Genomic DNA, 21,820 nt, shown 5'->3' on the forward strand with positions numbered 1-21,820 from the left:
CAATTTGGTGGTCTTTCGGCTGGAAGCCCCTGGAGGTTCTAGGTTGGATAGGCCGTGTACTTTTATGCAGAATATCCGACCCGTATGAACATGCCCTTTATTTAGATCAGATTTCCTATGACCGTTTTAGTTCCACCCTATCCTCTGTATACTGCCCGTCTTTTTTTGAGAGGACCCCCAGTCTAGAAGAGACTTCTTTGATACAATTTTGGGTGGTTGTCTCAGAGGACATATACAAGCACCTTTACATTTTATGGGGAGGGAGAACAGTCCGACCCCCACCAAATCGCCAAAATGACAAGCAGAAGTGCTTGTGCGAGCGCTGAACAGCTTAAATTTTGGTTCGGCTTTATCCGGAAATCAACGAAGTGATGTACAGACTCGATAGAAAGTCTATGCAGGGGCGTAGCTAAGGGGGGGGGGCAGGCAGGGCATCTGCCCCGGGCGCAGCTCAGAGGGGGGGCGCCAGCGCCCCCTTCTCCTGCACTATAATTGTACCTGTTTCGCAAGGACACAGGTACAATTAGAAGCAATGAATGACCGGGCACGTTCCGTGCCCGGCCATTCAGCGCCTTTCCACGAACGAAGCAACTGGTACCTTTTGTACCAGTGACGCATCCGTCGATGAAAGGCGCTGACTGACTGACAGGGAAAGTCATCCTGCCCAGCCAATCAGCGCCTTTCATAGACGCTTCGTTCAACCCCCTGGAGACCTGCGCAGAAGAGAGCAGGTCTCCATGGCTGCCGGACGGCGTGGGAGCGGGAATAAGGTGAGTTTGAACATTTTTTTATTTTTTTTAACTGTAATAGAAGTGTGTGTCTGTATCTGCGTGGGACTATATCTACAGGGGGACTATATCCACAGGGGGGGGGCTATATACAGGTGGCCTATATCTACAGGGTGGGCTATCTACAGGGGGTGGGCTATCTATGGAGCACCATATACAGGGGTGGGCTATAGCTACAGGGGGGCTATATAGTATATAGCCCCCTGTAGATATAGCCCAACCCTGTATATAGTCCCCCTGTAGATATAGCCCACCCCTGTATATAGTCCCCCTGTAGATATAGCCCACCCCTGTATATAGTATCCCACAAATAGCTCCCCCTATAGTGGTCCACAGAAAGCCCACCCCTGTATATAGCCCCCTTGTACATATAGTCCACCCCTGTATATAGTGCTCCACAGATAGCCCACCCTTGTATATAGTATATACAGGGGTGGGCTATCTGTGGAGCATTATATACAGGGGTGGACTATATGTACAAGGGGGGGGGGGTTATCTGTGAAACACTATATACAGGGGTGGACTATATGTGGAGCACTATATACAGGGGTGGGCTAGATCTATAGGGGGGCTACATACATGGTTGGGCTATCTGTAGAGTACTATATACAGGGGTGGGCTATATCTACAGGGGGCTATCTGTAGAGCACTATAGGGGGAGTTATTTGTGAGACACTATATACAGGGGTGGTCTATATGAGGGCACTATCTACAGGGGCTCTATGGCAGGCACTATCTACAGGGGGGTGTGTGTGTGTGTGTGTGTGTGTGTGTGTGTGTGTGTGTGTGTGTGTGTGTGTCACGGTGTATGGTGCTATTATAATTAGCGGTGCAGTGTATGGTGCTATTATATTTAGGGGCGTAGTGTGTGGTATAATGATAACTTTATATTTATTTATAGGTGCAGAAATGTTGGAAAAGTGAGAAGCTGAAGACATGTGAGCGGCAAACTGCAGAAATGGGCTGTGACCGGGAGAAATCATCATAGATGTGTGGACCGGATGGAGAGAAAGAACTAAAATCTGAGACGTCACCGGTGAGTCACTTAATGTAAATGTTTATTCTGCCTCTAATCAGCACTGTAGTCCCTGTATGATCTGCAGCGAGATGATGGGTGGAATGATTATGATATGATTTATTTTTTGTGAAACGGCATCTCCCAGCATATCCTTATCATTGTTCGGGTTATGCTGGGAGCTGTAGTTTTACGCCGTACACACCTATACGGCAGGGGTTGCACTAAATTGAGCTGTATTTGTTCTGGGGCTGTATATATGTACTGAGCTTGGTTCTGGTGTTGTGTATAGAACCATATTGCTTGTGAAATGTACAAATGTTTTTATGCTCGCGTTTCATAAAAATAAATGACACGTCGATTGGTAGAGAAAACAAACATGGCGAGGGGGAAGGAGATGTCGGGAAAGAGGTGGGGGTGGGGCGCCAAACTGAATCTTTGCCCCGGGTGCTGGAGAACCTAGCTACGCCTCTGGTCTATGAGCCCGTAAGCCGCTATATCAGCTTTCCGAAAAAAGCCGAACAGAAACCAAAGCGGTTCAGCGCTCGCACGAGCAGTTCTGCGCTTAGTTTTAGCGATTGGTGGGGGTCTCAGTGCTTGGACCCCCACCAATCAACACTTCTGACATGTCACTATGTTGGTTAAACTGAATCTTTGCTCCGGGTGAAGAATAGCCCAACTACAGCTCCGAATATAAACTCCCAGGAATATAGGGCACTACACGTTATTTAAGCCCGTATGTGGACTTAAATTTTTGCATATGGGGGGGGAGGGGCGACATGTGGTATCTGGGAGACTTGCCTGCTCTTTCCTTATCTTGCCTAGAAAAAAAAAAAAAAAAAAAAATTATGAAAACCCCATAACCGCAGCACCAGTACAAAATCACAACAAACTGAAAATTAAAAAAAAAATTACATTTTACAAGAAAGTCATATAATGTTAAACGGAAGAGATGGTCATTTAAAAAACACCCACAAATAAAAACGTGCGGTACATTTATTTCAGGTTGTATATTTTTTGTCCATCTCATTTCCCAAAAATTTTTGAGCCCAGTGTAAGGAATTCTATTGTACTTTCACAAAATAGAACTAGGGAGACACCTGCTGGCAGGAGGGTGTAGCTGCAAACTATCCAGATAGACCAAGGAAGGCCTCATGCACACCAATGTATTTTTTTCCTCCCATAAATACTGGCGTAAATACGGGTCCTTTGTCACACGTATTCAACCCGTATTCCACCAGTATTTATGGACCCGTGCCCATAAATACGAGTCCAGTGTCACCAGTATTCCACCCGTATTTACGGACCCGTTTTCTCTGCACTAATCGGCAGACCCTTCTCTTTATCAGTGCTGGAAAGAGACGGGGCATCCCTTTCGGGCAGAGTTTCCGCAGCGATTGAAAGTAAAAGTTCATACGTCTTGGTGACGCGTCCCTCTTGACATCCAGTCCAACCTCCCTGGATGACGCGGCAGTCCATGTGACCGCTGCAGCCTGTGATTGGCCTTTGATTGGCTGCAGCGGTCACATGGGATGAAACGTCATCCCGGGAGGCCGGACTGGAGGAAGAAGCAGGGAGTTCTGGGTAAGTTAACTTTTAATACTATTAACTCCAGCGGTAGTCACTGTCCTGGGTGCTGAAAGAGTTACTGCCAATCAGTTAACTCTTTCAGCACCCTGGACAGTGACTATTCCCTGACGTCGCCTAGCAACGCTCCCGTAATTACAGGCGCACACACGTAGCCACCCGTAATTACAGGAGCCCCATAGACTTCTATGGGCCTGCCCTTGCTGTTATTACGGCCTGAAATAGGACATGTTCCATATTTTTCAACGGCACGGGCACATCCCCGTAAGCATACGGGGAGGTACCCGTGGCCAATAGGAGTCTATGGGCCCGTAATTACGGGCGTTTTTACGTTCATGAGGCCTAAGAACCAGTGCCCGTAAAAACGTGTCCGTAGTCATCCGTATTCCACCTGTATTTACGAACCCGCAAAAAAAAAGGGGCTGGAAATGATGTCACAAGGGTCACATGATTGCTCAGACGCCATTTTCTCTGCTTCTCTTTATTAAAAAATATAAATCCCCTGATGTAATTACTGGAGCCCCATAGACTTCTATGGGCTGCCCGTGCCGTATTTACGGCCTGAAATAGGACATGTTCTATATTTTCCAACGGCCCGGGCACCTTCCCGTAAGAAAACGGGGAGGTACCTGTGGCCAATAGAAGTCTATAGGACCGTAATTACAGGCGTTTTTACGGTCGTACGCATGGGGCCTGGCTAAGTAGAAATTGTCACACGGTCTTCTATTCCCTATGGTGTTTGCGCCAAGAATGATTAAATCAAAATGGTGAATAAATTGCACTTTTGGCTTCATGCTGCAATGCAGCTTTCCATACGATAAGTTGTGACATTTTCCAGGACCGTCGCTTTTGTCGCGTGAATTTGAGTCACTGCCACACGTGAATACATTGTCGTAGGTTTAGGCATGTGGAACAGAGAAGGGGGGGGGGGAATAAAAATAATATATATAATAAAAATGAAACAAAAACCCTTAGGCACGTAGCAAATTAAACTTCGGATTTATTGCCATGTAGTAGCAGTTCAGTATCAAACAATCATGTAAACCTGATACACGTGATATCGCAGATCTGACAATTACAAAAACACTTTATACGTGAAAGGATCCAGTCCCTCAATCACAGAAACATTATATTACAGGAGAGGTTCGAGGCATCACGTGCCTCACACACAAAAAGCAACAAAGCAAAAAATTACATATTCACTAATCCACACGTCCCCAGCATTAATAACACCCACTCATAGCCCAACTTCACACCCAAATTCATTTTGGGGTGGCAATAGATCCCATAGAGCTTCCCTTGATCTACTCTGTATTAATCTGCTCTTCTGTATCCCCTGAAAAACGCACCCTGTGAGCCACAATGTGTGAACCTAAGGAGCAGTCCACGGTGTGGAACATTTACAAGAGGGTCACTTTGAGGTCTATTTTTTTTCCATGATGTGCGCAGAATTTACTAAAAAAAAAAAAAATTCTCATGGGTGTAAATGAAATCAGTTGCCCTTCAGAAGACCCTCCTACCGTGTACAACTAGTCCGACATGGCGAAGCTGGGCCGACCGATTTCTGGCATAGGAAAGGCTACCAGCACGCTAGTGACAAATTCGACCACACCCCAAACCAAAAACTATTGACCATGATGGTGACAAAATTAAAGTGGCCAGATGTTTTTAAGTATCGCGCACACATTTGTGGAGTTTGACTCCATATTCACTGCCCACAATGCACTTTCCATACAAAACGCTAAAAATTTGACGGAATGTTTTTTGGCCCCATTACCCATTCATCGGTCTTGGAGTGTAGGGAACGTTAAGGCTATGTTCACACGCTTCGCTAAAAACGGCTGAATATACTGAGCGGTTTTCAAGGGAAAACAGCTCCTGAGTTTCAGACGTTTAAGCAACTCGCTTTTTTTGCAGCCGTTTTTCTGTTGTCAATGAAACCTCCTCAAGAAGCGTCATGCCCTTTTTTACGAGGCATTTTTTTACGCGGCAGTTTTTAAAAAACAGCCATGTAAAAAACCTTCCGTGGAAATGGATCGCCTTTTTCCCACTGAAATCAATGCGCAGATGTTTGGAGGCGTTCAGCCCCCGCATTTTTAGCCGTTTTTTAGGGCGTTTACAGCACAAAAAACGTCGGAAAATAGGTGGTGTGAACATACTCTAAGTGAACATCTCTGGGAGAGTCAGCAATGATGTAACAGACAATATCTGGATTCGCTTAAAAGGCGTTCTCCCCCTTCATGTATTTTTACAAAAATCTGATTACTAAGGCAGTGAGAGAGAGGAAAGTGACTTCAATACCACGCTCTACCCCCTACAGCTCAGCTCTTGAGTAATCTGAGCCTAACCAGTTACTAGGGACATGCCGACATCCTCATAAAAGGCTGTGGTTGTTAGGTGGGATATCCATAGCAACCAATTGGTCACAAATGATTCATAGCAACCAGTCTCAAACAATTCAAGCTTGATTGGCGCTGTGCTGCCAGCAGAGACTGAGCTAAGCCGCCCGTCAATAGCAAGGTCATGACATTTTCCATATCAGCCGGCGTTAATCAGATTTTTCTAAATTCAATTTAGGTGGAAAATTTCTTTAAAAAAAAAATTAAGTAAAATTACAACAATGATGTATAAAGTCACATACAGAACTATTAGTAATATAGGGAGTGCTTTATAAGAGCTAGGGGGGGGGGGTGCAGTTGGATAAACTCAGCCCCAGTCATGTGCTTAAGGGGGGGGGGGGGGGTTACTGGCTCCGACAACCCGGTCACATAATGCAGGTTTACTCCAAGAAACCATATATTTTAGAAAACAAAGTCACGCTCTTTGCAATAAAAATTTACTGGACGCAAGGGGGTCCGGAGTGGTGGTGGAGTGTGTTACCATAGGCCAAACATGCCCTTAGAGGGCACTTATAAAACAGTTCCAAAAGTCAGTGTGATCTGTTGTCGCCAGTCAAATGTATAGATTTCCTGTTGGCCACATATGGAACATGCTGACAATTTTTAAGTAAGGGGAAAATGTGCCAAGACGCCCTTCAGAACCAATATTAATCTCTGTAGACATACATCAAGTCTATAGCCAGCATAGGAGCACGTGTCCTGCAACGTCCAAGCAGGAGCAAGTAAAAGGGAAACTTCTACCATCCAGGTCCTGAGAAGTCATAGATGGGGTCCACTGGGGCAGGTACAGACCCATTAAATGCCATTCACTTGCTGACTGTGCTCCTTAATCCACTTCTTCATATAGGCCACCTCCAATGCCCGAGCCTCAATCACAGACCTTGGGTCATCAGCGTTATTGGAGCGCAGGTCCAGGTGATGAGCCCCGTCCGTGATGAGGATGGCGATTAGAGAGTCGCTGAGGCTCTCCTTCACGCCACCAGCTGACCATGGATCCAGATCACCATTGCTGTAAGAGAAAAGAGTGAACCCCTATTAAAATAGATATTATGATTAATAAACATTGAAGACTAAGAAAATAATTAAAGGAACATGCCCTCTCATTTTGAGCTGGGTTACTACAAAACTTTTGTAATTACATTTGCTATCCTCAAGGGGGCGCTAGTTGAATGTAATTTAGAAAAAACGCTGATCCTTAACTCTGTCTCATGAACAGGATCGTATCAACCAGGTGTCTGCTGAGGGGTCTCAAGTACCAACAAGGGCAATGAGGTTAAGATATGTAAATGGGGAGGGGGGGGGGTATTGTAAAAGGTTGTTGGGTGGGTGGTCCGGCTAAGAGTAGTCTTGTCATCAGAGGTCAGATTAGCTCAGGTCTACAGCCACCCCTGAATATTGGTTTTGTCCTCTTTTGGGACAGAGATGGACAACCACTGGCCTGGGAAAGCTGTGGTCACTGACCTCTAGGTCTAGGGCATGGTGAATCCCACGCTCTCTCTCACGTTGGGTGCTGCCTACTCACACTCATTTTGATTTACGGAAAATAGAGGTTTGACCTTCTAGACCCGCACTCTTCCCCACCGCACCTGAAGATGATGTTGCTAGCGGCACTGATGTTCTTCCCACCATACATGGATGTGATCCATTCCGGGCGAGGCCTAATGCCCCACTGTTTATAACACTCATCCGAAAAAGCCTCGAAATTCCAAGTCTGGGGCTCAAACATGTCAGTGACCCCATCAGAGCAGAACGGCATCACCATTTCTGTGCAAGCCTAGTGGGGGAAAAAAAAATAAAAAAAAAGTATCAGTTACCATCAAATGAAAAAATAAAAAAGTAACAAATAATAGTTGTAATAAATAGTAATAAAGTAAAAAAAAATATATATAAAAAAAAAGTAGAAATATAAAAAAAAAGTAAAAGTAAATATAAAGTAGAAATAAAGTAGAAATATAAAAAAGTAAAAATATAAATATTATTAATAATTATAAATAATAAATAAATGACCATTAGAGGATGTGCAGCCGCCTGTCCTATAGGCTCATGAGCAACACCTATTGTATATCATAGTACATAAGAAACCCCTTATTTGTAGCAGCATTGTGTATGCCCACTATGGCAGGGTGATCCTTCTATAGATCTCGTTTCTGCCTCACATTTGTTATATGAGGGTAAGATGATTGGAGTAGTAGTGATGAGGAATAGAATACATTTATAGCAAGATTCACCATCAAACTACAGGATTATCTGGACGATCAAGTCCTAATGGACTTCTGATTGAGGGAAAGAAAAAAAAAAAAATTAAATAAAAAAAAGTTTCAGGGACTGTTTTATTATTGGCCTCATCCTTGGAATTCTGCCCCCCACTGATCAGAGATTTAGGTCTTATTGTAGGGATCGGCCATCAATATTACAGTCCCAGAAAAACCCATTCAATTAAAACCGTGGTCTGTAGAAAAGAGAAGTCCTGTTTTGGGATTCTGAGGATCTAGAAAATCCTATAGTTTGATGGCATCATGTAGTAGAGGGGGATCTTGCTAGAAATTGATGGCGCATAATATAGAGGATATTAGTAGGCAATGCCGCCTTGTAATAAAATTATGAAAAGGGTTATTCCCATCTTATAAAAGTCATGGCATAGCGCTAGGTTTCGCCATCACTTTATGACTGGTAGAAGCCGAACCTCTGGGACCGCCACCGATCCGGAGAATGAAGGAGCCCAGCGCTGATTAGCAATGCGTTCCCTTTGATATTTTTTGCCTGCACATCGGTACCCCGGACAGTCGAGCAGTGTTGTGTAGGGAAACTATTTTGCGAAGTCATCTATAAACACTGTGGCTCCTTCCTTGTCAGGATCCTAGCGATATCTCCGCACTGAAAATCAGAATAACCCTCTAATAGGGCCAGGTTCCCACGTAGCGCAAATGCTGCGGAATTGTGTGCGGAAACTGCGCAGCATTTACAGTAGCAGCAAAGTGGATGAGATTTAGAAAATCTCATGTCCGCGATGCGGGAAAAAAAAAAAGACGCAGCGAAACCGTTTAATTGACCTGCGGTGCAGAATTTAATTCCGCAACATGTCAATTTATGCTGCGTTTTTGTTGATTTTCCGTTGTGGGTTTTACTCGCTGAATTCAGTGGTGATGCAAAACCCGCAACAGAAAGCCAAGTGTTGCGACTCTTGCAGCGTATTCACAGCGATTACTCCGCAAAAAAAGAAATAAAATATATCAATACTTAGCCAGAACGCCCTCCTTCCTGCAGTCCGGCCTCCTGGGATGACGTTTCATCAGACGTGACCGTTACAGCCAATCACAGTCTGCAGTGGTCACATGGGCTGCAGCATCATCCAAGGGGACTGGACTGCACAGGTGGGACGCGTCCCCATAGCAACAGGTTAAAAAAATAAGTATGTATGAGCATTTTTTACCGCTGCTTCCCGAAATTCAGTCGGAGAAAAACGCACCACAATGCGGTGCGGTTTTCAGATGGAATGTACTGCGGGTTCCAGGTCAGATGCGCTGCGTGGTATTATAGGAACATAAGCAGACATACTGGAGCATTTTATTAAGACGAGACTACCCCTTTAAATCACAACATCCTTGTTGGTCTAGTTTATTGCAGAGATTAACACTATCACACCCAGCATCTGCTAATCCACCACATTCAGCCGCATGCGGGAGCAGCAGTTCTGGACTATCAGATGTCCTGAAAATTTATTGACATAGATTATAAAAAGGTCTTGACTCTTGGCCCCAGAGATTTTCCATAAAAGGTAGAGACGTGTTGTTAACCTGCATATCCGCGTTCACTTCACCCTCATGCAACCCTTTATTTGGAAACAATCAGCATGGAGATCGCTCTTCCTGGAATTCACAGACGTGTTCACCTGAGACGTGCGGGTTTCTGTGTCACTCATGTAAGTCCTATTCTAAACCCATCACTCTGAAGAGGAAGCTTTATATAGAGCAGCATTCCCCAAGCAGTGGCAAAACTACAACTCCCATCATGCCCCAACAGCCTGTCCAAGCTCCGATCATCATTTTCCTAATTAAAGGGGACGCGCTAAAAATTGGCCAATCGCCCTTAAGACAAATTAAAATCTACATTTTTGGCCACTTTAATTTTAATGGGACAGTAGGAAAAGGAATTTTGCTTTTAATGAACCTCCGCTGACTCCCCAATTTAAATGGCCTAGAGGATCTATAGATAAATCCCAAATTCTGTGTGGATTAATTTCTTAATTTATCTTATTTGGTGCCGTTTTGGGCCTAGTTGCAAAACCACACCATGTGAACACACCCTATAAAAAGAAGATTACATATTGTGTCAATCTAGCAATTACCTGATAACTCCAGCCAAGGTCATCCAGGCTCCCGACAGCTGTCTGAGAGGTGTTGAGGCAGGGGGTGTTTCCAGTGTAGTTATAATAAACATTAATTGCCTGGAAGAGGTTCTGCAGCAGTTCTTTGTCATCCAGGTTTGGATCCCTCAAATTTTTGCAAACCTCCTACAAAATAAGACACAGTCTAGTGACCAAGGAAATCGTATTCAAGGTTATTTTACCTTACATGTTTCATGAAGTAATTAATTCCGGACCAGGATTACTTACTTTTGCTCGGGAAAATGTAGTCATGAATTGCAGAAATTGTAAATTTTTACTTAAAATCAGCCTGTGGACCCCCAAAGCGAAACAATTACGCTAAAGGAATACTCCAGGTCATGCTGATACACTGTTATAACTAGTGAAGGTTCTGCAGGGGTGGTGCATGACAGAATTTAGAACGTAGAAAATGCCTGTGTTATGCTCCGCCCCCGCAGAACCTTCACTAGTTATAACTATCAGTTTGACCTGAAGGTTCTGCGGGGGCGGAGAATGACAGTGTTCTAAATTCCCTGTGTCATGCACCACCCCCTCAGACTATACCCTGTGGATATGCAATAAATGTCTGAGATGGGAAAACCCCTTTTAGAACTGTATGAAGAATTATTTTCCCCCCTTCTAGGTGTTCTCTCTGCTGTTGTCCAGGTTCTGTTATCACATTGCCCTTAGTTACCAATAAATCAGCGTTACCTTTATAGGCCAGGCTGGCAGAGGCTCCAGGAAGTTGGCTGGGTACGGATAGTCTACCATTGCCAGGTTCACCCAGGTCTCACTTAACCAGTTTTTAAACGCTGGTGCATCATCCTGGCATTTAAGAGGTGAGCACAAGTGAAAAGCGCCAGACAACCATCCAATGCCTTTATCTGATACACAGAAGGAAAATGGTTAAAATGTCAGACTGGTTGAAGTTAGATATGAGACATGACCTGAAAACATAAGGCGAACCCTGAAAATGTGCAATTTTACGGATGTGCCAAGCAAACCCCAGTATTATATTGCAGAGCTGCAATCCCAATTCTGTAAGATTTAGTGCCGATATCTCCAAGCATGCTGGTTCAGGGTCTGCACAGAGCTTCCTTCGCATTCTGGGAAGCATTGTGTTTCCACCCGGAACAGTACTGTCCTCTAATACAGAAGAAAAAACACAAAAAAAAAAAAGAACAACACTGCCTTATAGAAGCTCGGCTAAGCTGTTAAGGGAGTTTTAATACAGGATGTAACTCAGGATCTGTACAGGATAAGTAATGTAATGTATGTACACAGTGACTCCACCAGCAGAATAGTGAGTGCAGCTCTGGAGTATAATACAGGATGTAACTCAGGATCAGTACAGGATATATAATGTAATGTATATACACAGTGACTCCACCAGCAGAATAGTGAGTACAGCTCTGGAGTATAATACAGGATGTAACTCAGGATCAGTACAGGAGAAGTAATGTAATATATGTACACAGTGACTCCACCAGCAGAATAGTGAGTGCAGCTCTGGAGTATAATACAGGATGTAACTCAGGATCAGTACAGGATAAGTAATGTAATGTATGTACACAGTGACTCCACCAGCAGAATAGTGAGTGCAGCTCTGGAGTATAATACAGGATGTAACTCAGGATCAGTACAGGATAAGTAATGTATGTACACAGTGACTCCACCAGCAGAATAGTGAGTGCAGCTCTGGAGTATAATACAGGATGTAACTCAGGATCAGTACAGGAGAAGTAATGTAATGTATGTACACTGTAAAATTTAAAATAAATAATTTCTGTACATAAAGTTTAACTAGCGGGGCGTGCAGGTTTATTATTTTTTTTATTAATTTTTTTTAAAAGGAGTTAATTATTGTTATGTCTATGGTCATTGTAATTCAGTACTTTACAATTCTTTATTATTAGTTTATAACAAGCATATGAGGATATTAAAAAAAGTCAATTAGTTAAAAAGCAGTTTGTTTCCTAATGCAATTTATTCTCCGATCCGTTAGGGTATGTTCACGTGCCTTTATTTCAGCCGTTTTTCTGGCCCAAAAATCGGAAGCAGAACGCCGCCAAACATCTGCCCATTAATTTCAATGGGAAAAACAGCGTTCTGTTCTGACAGGCTGTTTTTTTATGCGGCCGTTTTGAAAAACATACGCGAAAAAGTGCATGTCGCTTCTTGAGCCGTTTGCCATAGACTATAGAAAAACAGCTCCAAAAACTGCCGTAAAAAACGCGAGTTTGATTTAGAAACGGGTGAAAATCAGGGAGGTATTTTCCCTTTAAAACAGCTCCGTATTTTCAGATGTTTTTTAGTAAGCGTGTGATCATACCCACAGTCACCATACAAATACTATTTTACCATTTCCATGCCCTTAAAGAACATTGCAAGCAAAACTCATACTGTGTTACACCTAGTGCGGAACCTGAGGGGGCAGAGCATTCAAATACCAATGAGGGAATCCCTGTGTCGTGCTCCGCCCCCTCGGGCCCCACACCAGGCATAACAGTATCAGTTTTGTCAGGAGTGTTTCTTTAAACAGGCAAACTTTTGCCAAACTTCTTGACACAGCAATTCCTAATCTAATGTTTTTATCGGAGCGGCTCACCGGTTTCAAACATGCGATTTATGGCCGACCAAGATTTGGAGATACTTTCGGCACATCCAGGGCCGCTTTTTTTAAAGTCATTTGTCACAATCTGATAATATAAATTACAGGGAACCAAATCTTCAAACTGCCAAATGGGGGCAGAAGCAGCAAGAGCCCTGAAAGGGAGAAAAAAAAAAGTTATGATTTGTTAAGAAATCCGGTTGGTCAGTAATGATCCCGGTATATCTTCTTTATTTCTCGGACAGTTCTCTTATCCTGAACACACCCAGAACAATGGAGCCTCAACATCCTCATCTTCAATGAGCAAAAACATCCACTTCCTTCCCGGCTGACCTATCTATTCTCTCGGACCGCACGAGGTTAATTCACGTTATGGGATAGATCACATAATGTAAAGTTCTGCAACTTTCTAATATACTTGAATACAATCTATTGAAACGTTCTATGCCAGTTTTCCGGGCGTAGAAAAATTCAAAGTGCTTTCAAAAAAAAAAAAAAGTAAATAAAAAATTCCCTCCTCATGCATTTCATGCTTACACCTTGGCGGAGCAATTCACATCCCAACAAATTTACTATATTTCATGCCAGAGACTGGCGTAATTTATAAGGGAAATCAGTCATAGATTTCCCTTTGTCGCACGGACAGCAAAAGAAGTGTCAAATCTGCATTATCGTGTGTCAACATTTTCAAGATCTTTGCTTGCTGTATGTGAACGGGATCTATTTTTTTTATTTTTTACATCTATTGCCTGAAACTGTACAGACCTGCTACTTTTCACAGCTGAGGGTTTGTTACAATTGTACCCGGTCTAGAAAATCCTCTGTGAGCTATACACATCAGCTCCAGAAAGTGCCTATCCTGATAGGTTGGAGTCCAGACTGATACATAGTTACATAGTTAGTACGGCTGAAAAAAGACACATGTCCATCAAGTTCAACCAAGGGACTGGAAAAGGGAAGGAAAAATTTCTACACATAGGAGCTAATATTTTTTTGTTCTAGGAAATTATCTAACCCTTTTTTAAAGCCATCTACTGTCCCTGCTGTGACGGCTCCTGCGGTGACTATTCCATAAATTCACCGTTCTTACTGTAAAGAAGCCTTGTCGCCTCTGCAGCTTGAACCTTTTTTTCTCCAGACGGAGGGAGTGCCCCCTTGTTTTTTGAGGGGGTTTTACATGGAACAGGATTTCACCATATTTTTTGTATGTGCCATTCATATATTTATATAAGTTAATCATGTCCCCCCTTAGTCATCTTTTTTCAAGGCTAAATAGGTTTAGTTCTTTTAATCTTTCCTCATAACTTAGATTCTCCATGCCCCTAATTAGCTTCGTTGCTCTTCTTTGTATTTTTTCCAACTCCAGGGCATCCTTTCTATGAACTGGAGCCCAGAACTGAACTGCATATTCTAGATGAGGCCTCACTAATGCTTTGTAAAGTGGTAATATTACATCCCTGTCCCGCGAGTCCAGGCCTCTTTTAATACCCGACAATATCCTGCTGGCCTTTGAAGCAGCTGATTGACACTGCATGCTGTTATTGAGTTTATGATTTACAAGTACACCCAGATCCTTCTCAACAAGTGAATCCGCCAGTGTAGCTCCCCCTAGGACATATGATGCTTGCAGGTTGTTGGTACCCAGATGCATAACTTTACATTTATCTACATTAAACTTCATCTGCCAAGTGGACGCCCAAACACTTAGTTTGTTTAAATCTGCCTGTAATTCATGAACATCTTCCATAGACTGAACTATATTACATAGCTTGGTGTCATCTGCAAAAATAGAAATAGTGCTATTAATCCCCTCCTCTATATCATTAATAAATAAGTTGAATAATAGGGGTCCCAGCACTGAACCCTGGGGTACGCCACTTATAACTGGGGACCATTCAGAGTAGGAATCATTGACCACAACTCTCTGGATACGGTCCTGGAGCCAATTCTCAATCCAATTACAAACTATATTTTCTAAACCTATAGTCCTTAATTTACCCATTAGGCGTCTATGGGGGACAGTGTCAAATGCCTTTGCAAAGTCCAAAAACACTAAATCCACAGCGGCCCCTCTGTCTAGGCTTCTGCTCACCTCTCATATAAACACTATATCCACAGCGGCCCCTCTGTCTAGGCTTCTGCTCACCTCTTCATATAAACAGATTAGGTTAGTTTGACAACTTCTGTCCTTAGTAAAACCGTGCTGGCTGTCACTTATAATGCTATTTATTGTCACATAATCCTGTATATAGTCCCTCAATAGCCCCTCAAACATTTTCCCCACGATGGATGTTAAGCTTACTGGTCTATAATTACCCGGCGAAGACCTAGAGCCCTTTTTGAAAATAGGCACCACATTTGCGCTGCGCCAGTCCCTTGGCACTATACCAGTCACTAGAGAATCTCTAAATATTATGAAAAGGGGGACAGAAATAACTGAACTAAGCTCCTTAAGAACTCTAGGGTGTGACCCATCTGGTCCCGGGGCCTTGTGCACATTTATTTTATTTAATTTAGCTTGGACCATATCTACATTCATCCAATTCAGTATATCAACTGATATATTAACAGCACTGGCCCCGGCTACATCAGCTGCTCTTTCTTCTGTTGTATATACAGAGCTAAAGAACCCATTTAATAACTCTGCCTTCTCTTGATCCCCTGTGATCAACTCCCCATTACCATTATCTAGGGGTCCTACATGTTCAGACCTTGGCTTTTTAGCATTTATATACTTGAAGAATTTTTGGGGATTTGTTTTACTATCCTTGGCCACCTGCCTTTCATTTTGTATTTTTGCTAATTTTATTACATTTTTACAGATTTTATTAAGCTCTTTATATTTTACAAAGGCTGCAGATGTACCCTCAGATTTGTATTTTTTAAATGCCCTTTTTTTGTCATGTATTGCCCCTTTCACAGAAGGTGTAAGCCATGTGGGGTTTAATTTTAGTCGTTTATACTTGTTACCTATAGGAATAAATTTTGCACTATAATAACTCAAAGTAGATTTGAAAATCTCCCATTTATCATTTGTCCCATTATTTGACATTAGTTCTTCCCAGTCCATATCCTGAATTGCCGCCCTCATCCTGGGGAAATTGGCTTTCTTAAAATTAAATGTTTTTGCCCTCCCAGCCTGCGTTTGTTTTTTACAGTATAGGTAAAATGTAACTATATTGTGATCACTGTTACCGAGGTTTTCACGAACATTGACATTCCCAACAAGATCTGCATTATTAGAAATGACCAGATCCAACAGAGCTTCACCTCTAGTCGGGTCTTCCACAAACTGGCCCATAAAATTTTCCTCTAACAGGTTGAGGAAATGTCTCCCCTTTGCAGTTGAAGCTGAACCATGACACCAATTAATATCCTGGAAATTAAAATCTCCCATTATCACTACAGTACCCGCCTGTGCAGCCCGCTCCATCTGTTTATATAGCTGACCTTCCATCTCCTCAGTTATATTGGGGGGTCTATAGATTACACCACAATTAATTTTTTCAGTGTTTACCTCCCTTTCTAGTTCCACCCACAAGGTTTCAACCTCCTCACAGTCTTCACCCACTATTGTCTCTTTCCCACTCGCCTTCATATCATTTCTCACATACAGACATACACCACCACCTTTCCTATTTGTCCTGTCTTTCCGAAAAAGTGTAAAACCCTGTAGATTTACAGCCCAGTCATGTGAAGAGTCCAGCCATGTTTCAGCAACACCAACTATATCTATATTTTCTTCCAGTATCAAGGCCTCCAGCTCCCCCATTTTGCTTGCTAGACTTCTGGCATTTGTGAACATACACTTTAACTTGCCTGTCAGTTTTTCACTTTTATTATCAGAAATGTGATTTGACATTAATCGGTCCTTTTTATTTACACTGATGTTTTGTAACGAAAGGATCTCCTTATCTTGTTGTCTAGTCCTCTCCCCACATTCTGTTTCTCCCCCCACCAATATAGTCTGACCCCTCTCTAACCTGGCTACCCCTTTTTTTTCTACATTGACCTCCCTCCTCAGCCCTAGTTTAAATACTCCGCCACCCCAGCTAGAATTCTCTCCCCCAGCACAGCGGACCCCCTTCCATTTAGGTGCAAATCTGCAGAATACAGTTTGTACCCCAATGAAAAGTCAGCCCAGTGCTCTAGGAACCCAAATCCTTCTCCTCTACACCAAGACTTCAGCCATGCATTTAACTCCCTGAGCTCCCGCTGTCTTTCCTGTGATGCGCATGGCACAGGCAGTATTCCTGAGAATACTACTTTGGAGGTCCTTCCCTTCAGCTTGTAGCCTAGTTCTTTAAAATTATTCTTAAGGCTCCTCCACCTACCATTTATTCTGTCGTTGGTACCTACATGGACCACGACAGCTGGATCATCACCAGCCCCTCCCAGCAATTTGTCCACCCGTTCCACCACATGCCGAACCCTGGCACCAGGGAGACAGCAAACCATTCGGTTGAGGCGGTCTTGGCGACAAATAATTCTATCCGTCTTCCTGATTATAGAATCCCCTACGACTATCAATTGTCTTGGCTTACCTGCATTACCATCCCGCCGACTACTAGCTGGGCTGTTCTCCCGGCTGCTAGGGAGATCAGTATCCACTAGGGCTGCCATTTCTGAGACTGACACCCTCGCATCATCACCCAACTTGGCAATTTTGCCTGGAATGTCAGAAACCGGATCGGCCTTCCTTGTCTTTGACCCCTTTCTACTGCCCCTAACTACATTAACCCAGCTACATTGTAACAGACTGATACATTTAGAGGATTGTCTAAACAGTCTGGACTCCAAGCTATCAGGATAGGCGCTTTCTGGAGTTAGGCTGTGTTCACACTGAGTTTTTTTTGCAGGAGGAAAATCTGACTCAAAATACAGTTTGGAATTTTGAGGCAAATTTTGCTCCGGCTGCAATCTGATTTTTCGCGGTGTTTTTTCACCCGCGACCATTGATGTCAATGGGATGTCAGAGGCGTAAACGCCCGAAGATAGGGCATGTCCCTTTTTCCCGCGAGATGGTTATTCCGCTCGTGGGAAAAAAACACCTCCGACCTCCCATTGAAATCAATGGGAGGCATTTTTGGCGCGTTTTCCGACATGGTTTCCACGTAAAAAAAAACTGTGTGAACTCCCCCTTGGTATATAGCTCACAGAGGATTTTCCAGACTGGGTGCAAATTGTAACAAACACTCAGCTGTAAGGTTTATTCGGATTGTACAGGTTTCCTGCCTCGGGAGGCCGTGGCATAGCTATGGAGTTGGGACCCAGCTACTTCTACAATGTTATGGGGATGAATAGTTCATCTACATAAGAAAAATAGATTATAATATATATCAGGTCATACAAATAGTGTATATAGATTTAACATCACAGGTCCTTGTCCGATACAGCGATAAGATCGGGCAGGACGCCTCTTTTTCTCGCTAGCTAACAAGTAAAAATACAAAATAAAAAAATCAGCTAGTGGGAAAAAGCGTCCGACTGCCATAGAAATGAATGGGAGGCAGAATTTTGCTGCAGAATCCACCATGTGAACAGGGCCTGAGGAGTCTAGTATTTTTGATTTACAGTAGGCAGTACATTATCTTATATATTGACATAAAGTACTTTGCTGTGAGCGCAGAACATACTCACCCCACTACAACGTGAGGGTACTTCATTCTCAGCCATGCGGCCAGCATCCCCCCGTACGAGCCCCCGATGGCGATCACTGGACTGTCTTTGTCTTCAGAGCTGTCTTTCAAGAACCGTATCAGGATGGCAAAGTCTGCGAGAGCCTGCTCAGAGGTCAGATAATTCAAGTATTTGGGATCCTGGAAAGAAAAATCAAGTTTCCTCAACTTAGATGGGTCCGACCGCAGTCAGAGCCGGATCTCAGGCTCGGAGATACTCAGCACCATAGAAATACTTACACTGTAGGAGAGGTTACCATAGGGCATGGACTCGCCGTAATACCGGTGTTCTGCAAATACCAACAATGCGCCAAGTTCCTCAGCTATATCCCACATAAAGCCCTGAAAGAAGAGGCCGGGAGGAAGTTAGAGGATGATCCAGCGAGAGAAAGACAGGAACAAGTCCTGGAGAAAGGCACACAGCAGAATATATAGATTTCCCCTTGGCGGACATTAAAAAGGTGAAAACTTTTTTGTTTTGTTTTTTTAGATCTTGCTTTTAAGCTTAGAAATGATAACTTGACGTTATAGGCCCAAAGCCTGAGGCTGCACTACTGAAAAAATTCTGACCTGTCCTTGCCTCAGCTGTTTTGTCGTCATGGAGACAAATCATCTCTATTAGGCTATGTTCACACAAAAAGCACGCATCATATCTGCCCAGGGCACCGCAGGGGGTTCCAGGCAAAAAAAAAAAAAACAGCACCAAATTGTGGTGCAGTATTTCGGCCGGAATGTCCGGAAAACTGCAGACAAAAAAAAAAGTTTGATGTTTACGTAGCCATGAAGACGCGTTCCTCTGCGGTCCTGCTCGCCGTCCTCCTGGGATGACGTTTCATCCCATGTGACCACTGCAGCCGGTGATGAAGAGTCACCCCAGGAGGACGGCCTGGACGAAGAAACACAGAATTTTGGGTAAGTGAAAGCTTCTTTTTTTTTTTTTCAGAGTTGCGTTTTTTTGCGGTGGAATTGCTGCTTTTCTGCCGTAAAAACACAACATCTGATATTTGCCGCAGGTTTTACCTCCAAATGGGAAAACCCGCAACAGATAAGCAGCGGATTAAAAAAACCGCACCGCATCTCAATTTGAGCGTTTTTTCCGCTTCGTAATTTACGCAGCGCGAGGATGAGGTTTGTTCAAATCTCATCTCTGCTGCTACTCTATCATGCTGTGGATTTTCCACAACAAAATTAGTTGCGGAAAATCCGCAGAATTTACTCTACGTGTGAGCGGACCCTTAAGGTTCACTTAGTCACTACTTAAGCCAGATAGGACAGTAGGTATTGATATGGACGGGGATTTGGATCCATCCAAGGTATTCATGCCAACGCTGCAGCGGAGATCAGCCCGTAACAGGTCAGAATCTCAGTAGTGCAGCCTCAGACTTCGCTCATTGCAGATTAGCGCTCGTTTCCGGTAGTACATTTCCACTCTGTGCAGACCACGCATTGTTAGGTCGTTTTTTTCTTCCAAAAACACTGCGGCCAGACGTTAGCGCAAAGTCTACGGTGAAATATAAAATGCACTACAAATAATGCTGGTTTTGTTTGTGCCACTTTTTTTGCTTTTGGTGCATTTTTTGGGTCAATCACACAACGGGCTTTTTGGTACAGATGTAAAACATAAAAATACTCAACCAAAACGCTTGAAATTCATTGCAAAAAAAAAAAAAAAGGAAAAGAAAATCAGCCTTACAGAGACTCACACTTAAAAGGGATGAACGCAGCAAAGAAACTTTTATCAAGACAAAGAGGGTTGCTGGAACTCCGCATCAGGGCACATGCCCCAGTCCCCTCCCCCAGCCATTGCCCTGTGATGAACAACACACTGACGGGCAATAACACGAGGATCATTGTGTATTATTGAAGCAAACATTGAATCGCATACTCAAGTCAGATTGTTCAAATAAAAAACATTTTAGAACGACCCATAAAGCAAAGATATTATTTATACCGCTTGAACAAAAAAATGCCCAAAAACAGTGGCAGAATATCGTTTAACAATAAACCCACCTAATAAAAATGAATAAAAGTTAATGTTCTATGTACCCCAAAATGGTACTACTAAAAAATATATAACTTGTCCCACAAAAAATAAACGCTTATAAAGCCATGTCCACAGGAAAAAAAACAAAAAATTGCCGCATCCTTAAGGGCTTACTATCGTGAATTATGGAAAAATGAAGGTCTACCCTTGGGTGTTGGGTCCAAGAAGCTAATGGGTAAAGACCACGTGGGTTTCATTTATTTTGCCGCCATAAGTTCCCTAATAAAATTCCAAATTTACCCGGTCTGACCCTCCAGTTTTGACCTGTGCACCACTTGTATACATCAAGGGCTATGTGCACACGCAAACTCAAAAACATCTGAAAATAGGCAGAGGTTTGGAGGCGTTCTGCTTCCGATTTTTCGGCCCGAAAATAAGCCGTATGAACATACCCCAAGGTGTAAGTCTATACGTACGGTATTATTGCTGAACAGAGTGATATCTCCTTCATTGCCAGTATAGAAGAGGATCGGGCCACCAGGTCTTCTCCAGTGGGTACTAGAGACAAGGTAACGTTGCTTAAACGTGGAGTCCTCATAAAAACCAAAGTGGTCAATCTGGAAAAGAAAAAATAAATAGATGTTAATCCAATTAAATCCACCACGATGCTTCTTGGTGTGCAGTAAATTAATGAAAGCCGCCAATCGGACGTGAGATGCTGTAAAAAAAAAAAAAAAAAAAAAAGAGCTAAGGAGCTCTAGAACGGGGACCAAAATGAAATAATTTGATGAAGGAACATCTATCCGACATAGGACATCCTGGTATAATAGGGACGATTAGAGGTCCATTGGCGAGTTCACTTTCCCTGCAGTAGGACCCTTTGGGATCAGTTAGTTGCCAGGGGGACCTCCCTCAGGGTAAAAGGGTTGTTCTAAGTGGAAAACCCCTTTAAGGTAACTCGGTTTTCCTAATAACGTTTCACAATGTGCCGAATGCCAAACTCCATATATCGTCTCTGTAGTAGCACATCTTCCGACTGCTCTAAGCCTAGATATACAGATAGTTTGACCAATCATGGGCATTTGTACCAACCGGCTAGTCTTTATAGCCATTTTTTGGCCATTTCCAATGCCGATTCCTAACAGGCTATCACATAGCCAGACAGGACATCAGTATCCCTCCCTCCCTGGCTGATGCTCAAAGCTGGCGGGTGATCCAGCCACAATGCCACATCATTGTGGGCGGTGGCCCTCAATCCCACTCTCGGATTTGATGAATCAACACAACGGTTAGTGGACTTTATGTTGGTCATGTGCCAAAACCCTACCCCATTATGCAACACATAGCATACCCCACAGAGGTGTAACAAAGTTCCTGGGCTTTGATGCCAAATCT

The 21,820-nt window shown here is 43.3% G+C and overlaps 1 protein-coding gene across 1 annotated transcript in view; it reads right to left on the reverse strand.

Annotated features, from left to right (window-relative positions):
* Positions 1-4,372: 4,372 nt before the first annotated feature.
* Positions 4,373-21,820, reverse strand: part of PRCP (prolylcarboxypeptidase) — a 43,037-nt gene continuing 25,589 nt past the window's right edge. The window contains exons 2-9 of the mRNA XM_075851387.1: positions 20,902-21,042; positions 18,682-18,783; positions 18,404-18,582; positions 12,761-12,918; positions 10,864-11,036; positions 10,135-10,299; positions 7,376-7,563; positions 4,373-6,798 (exon numbers count right to left, since the gene is read on the reverse strand). Of these exons, the coding sequence (XP_075707502.1) occupies positions 6,585-6,798; positions 7,376-7,563; positions 10,135-10,299; positions 10,864-11,036; positions 12,761-12,918; positions 18,404-18,582; positions 18,682-18,783; positions 20,902-21,042 (1,320 nt within the window). The 3' untranslated portion in view covers positions 4,373-6,584. The remainder of the gene's footprint in view (positions 6,799-7,375; positions 7,564-10,134; positions 10,300-10,863; positions 11,037-12,760; positions 12,919-18,403; positions 18,583-18,681; positions 18,784-20,901; positions 21,043-21,820) is intronic.

The sequence above is a fragment of the Rhinoderma darwinii genome, chromosome 2 (genome assembly GCF_050947455.1).
Source record: "Rhinoderma darwinii isolate aRhiDar2 chromosome 2, aRhiDar2.hap1, whole genome shotgun sequence".
NCBI classification, from domain to species: domain Eukaryota; kingdom Metazoa; phylum Chordata; class Amphibia; order Anura; family Rhinodermatidae; genus Rhinoderma; species Rhinoderma darwinii.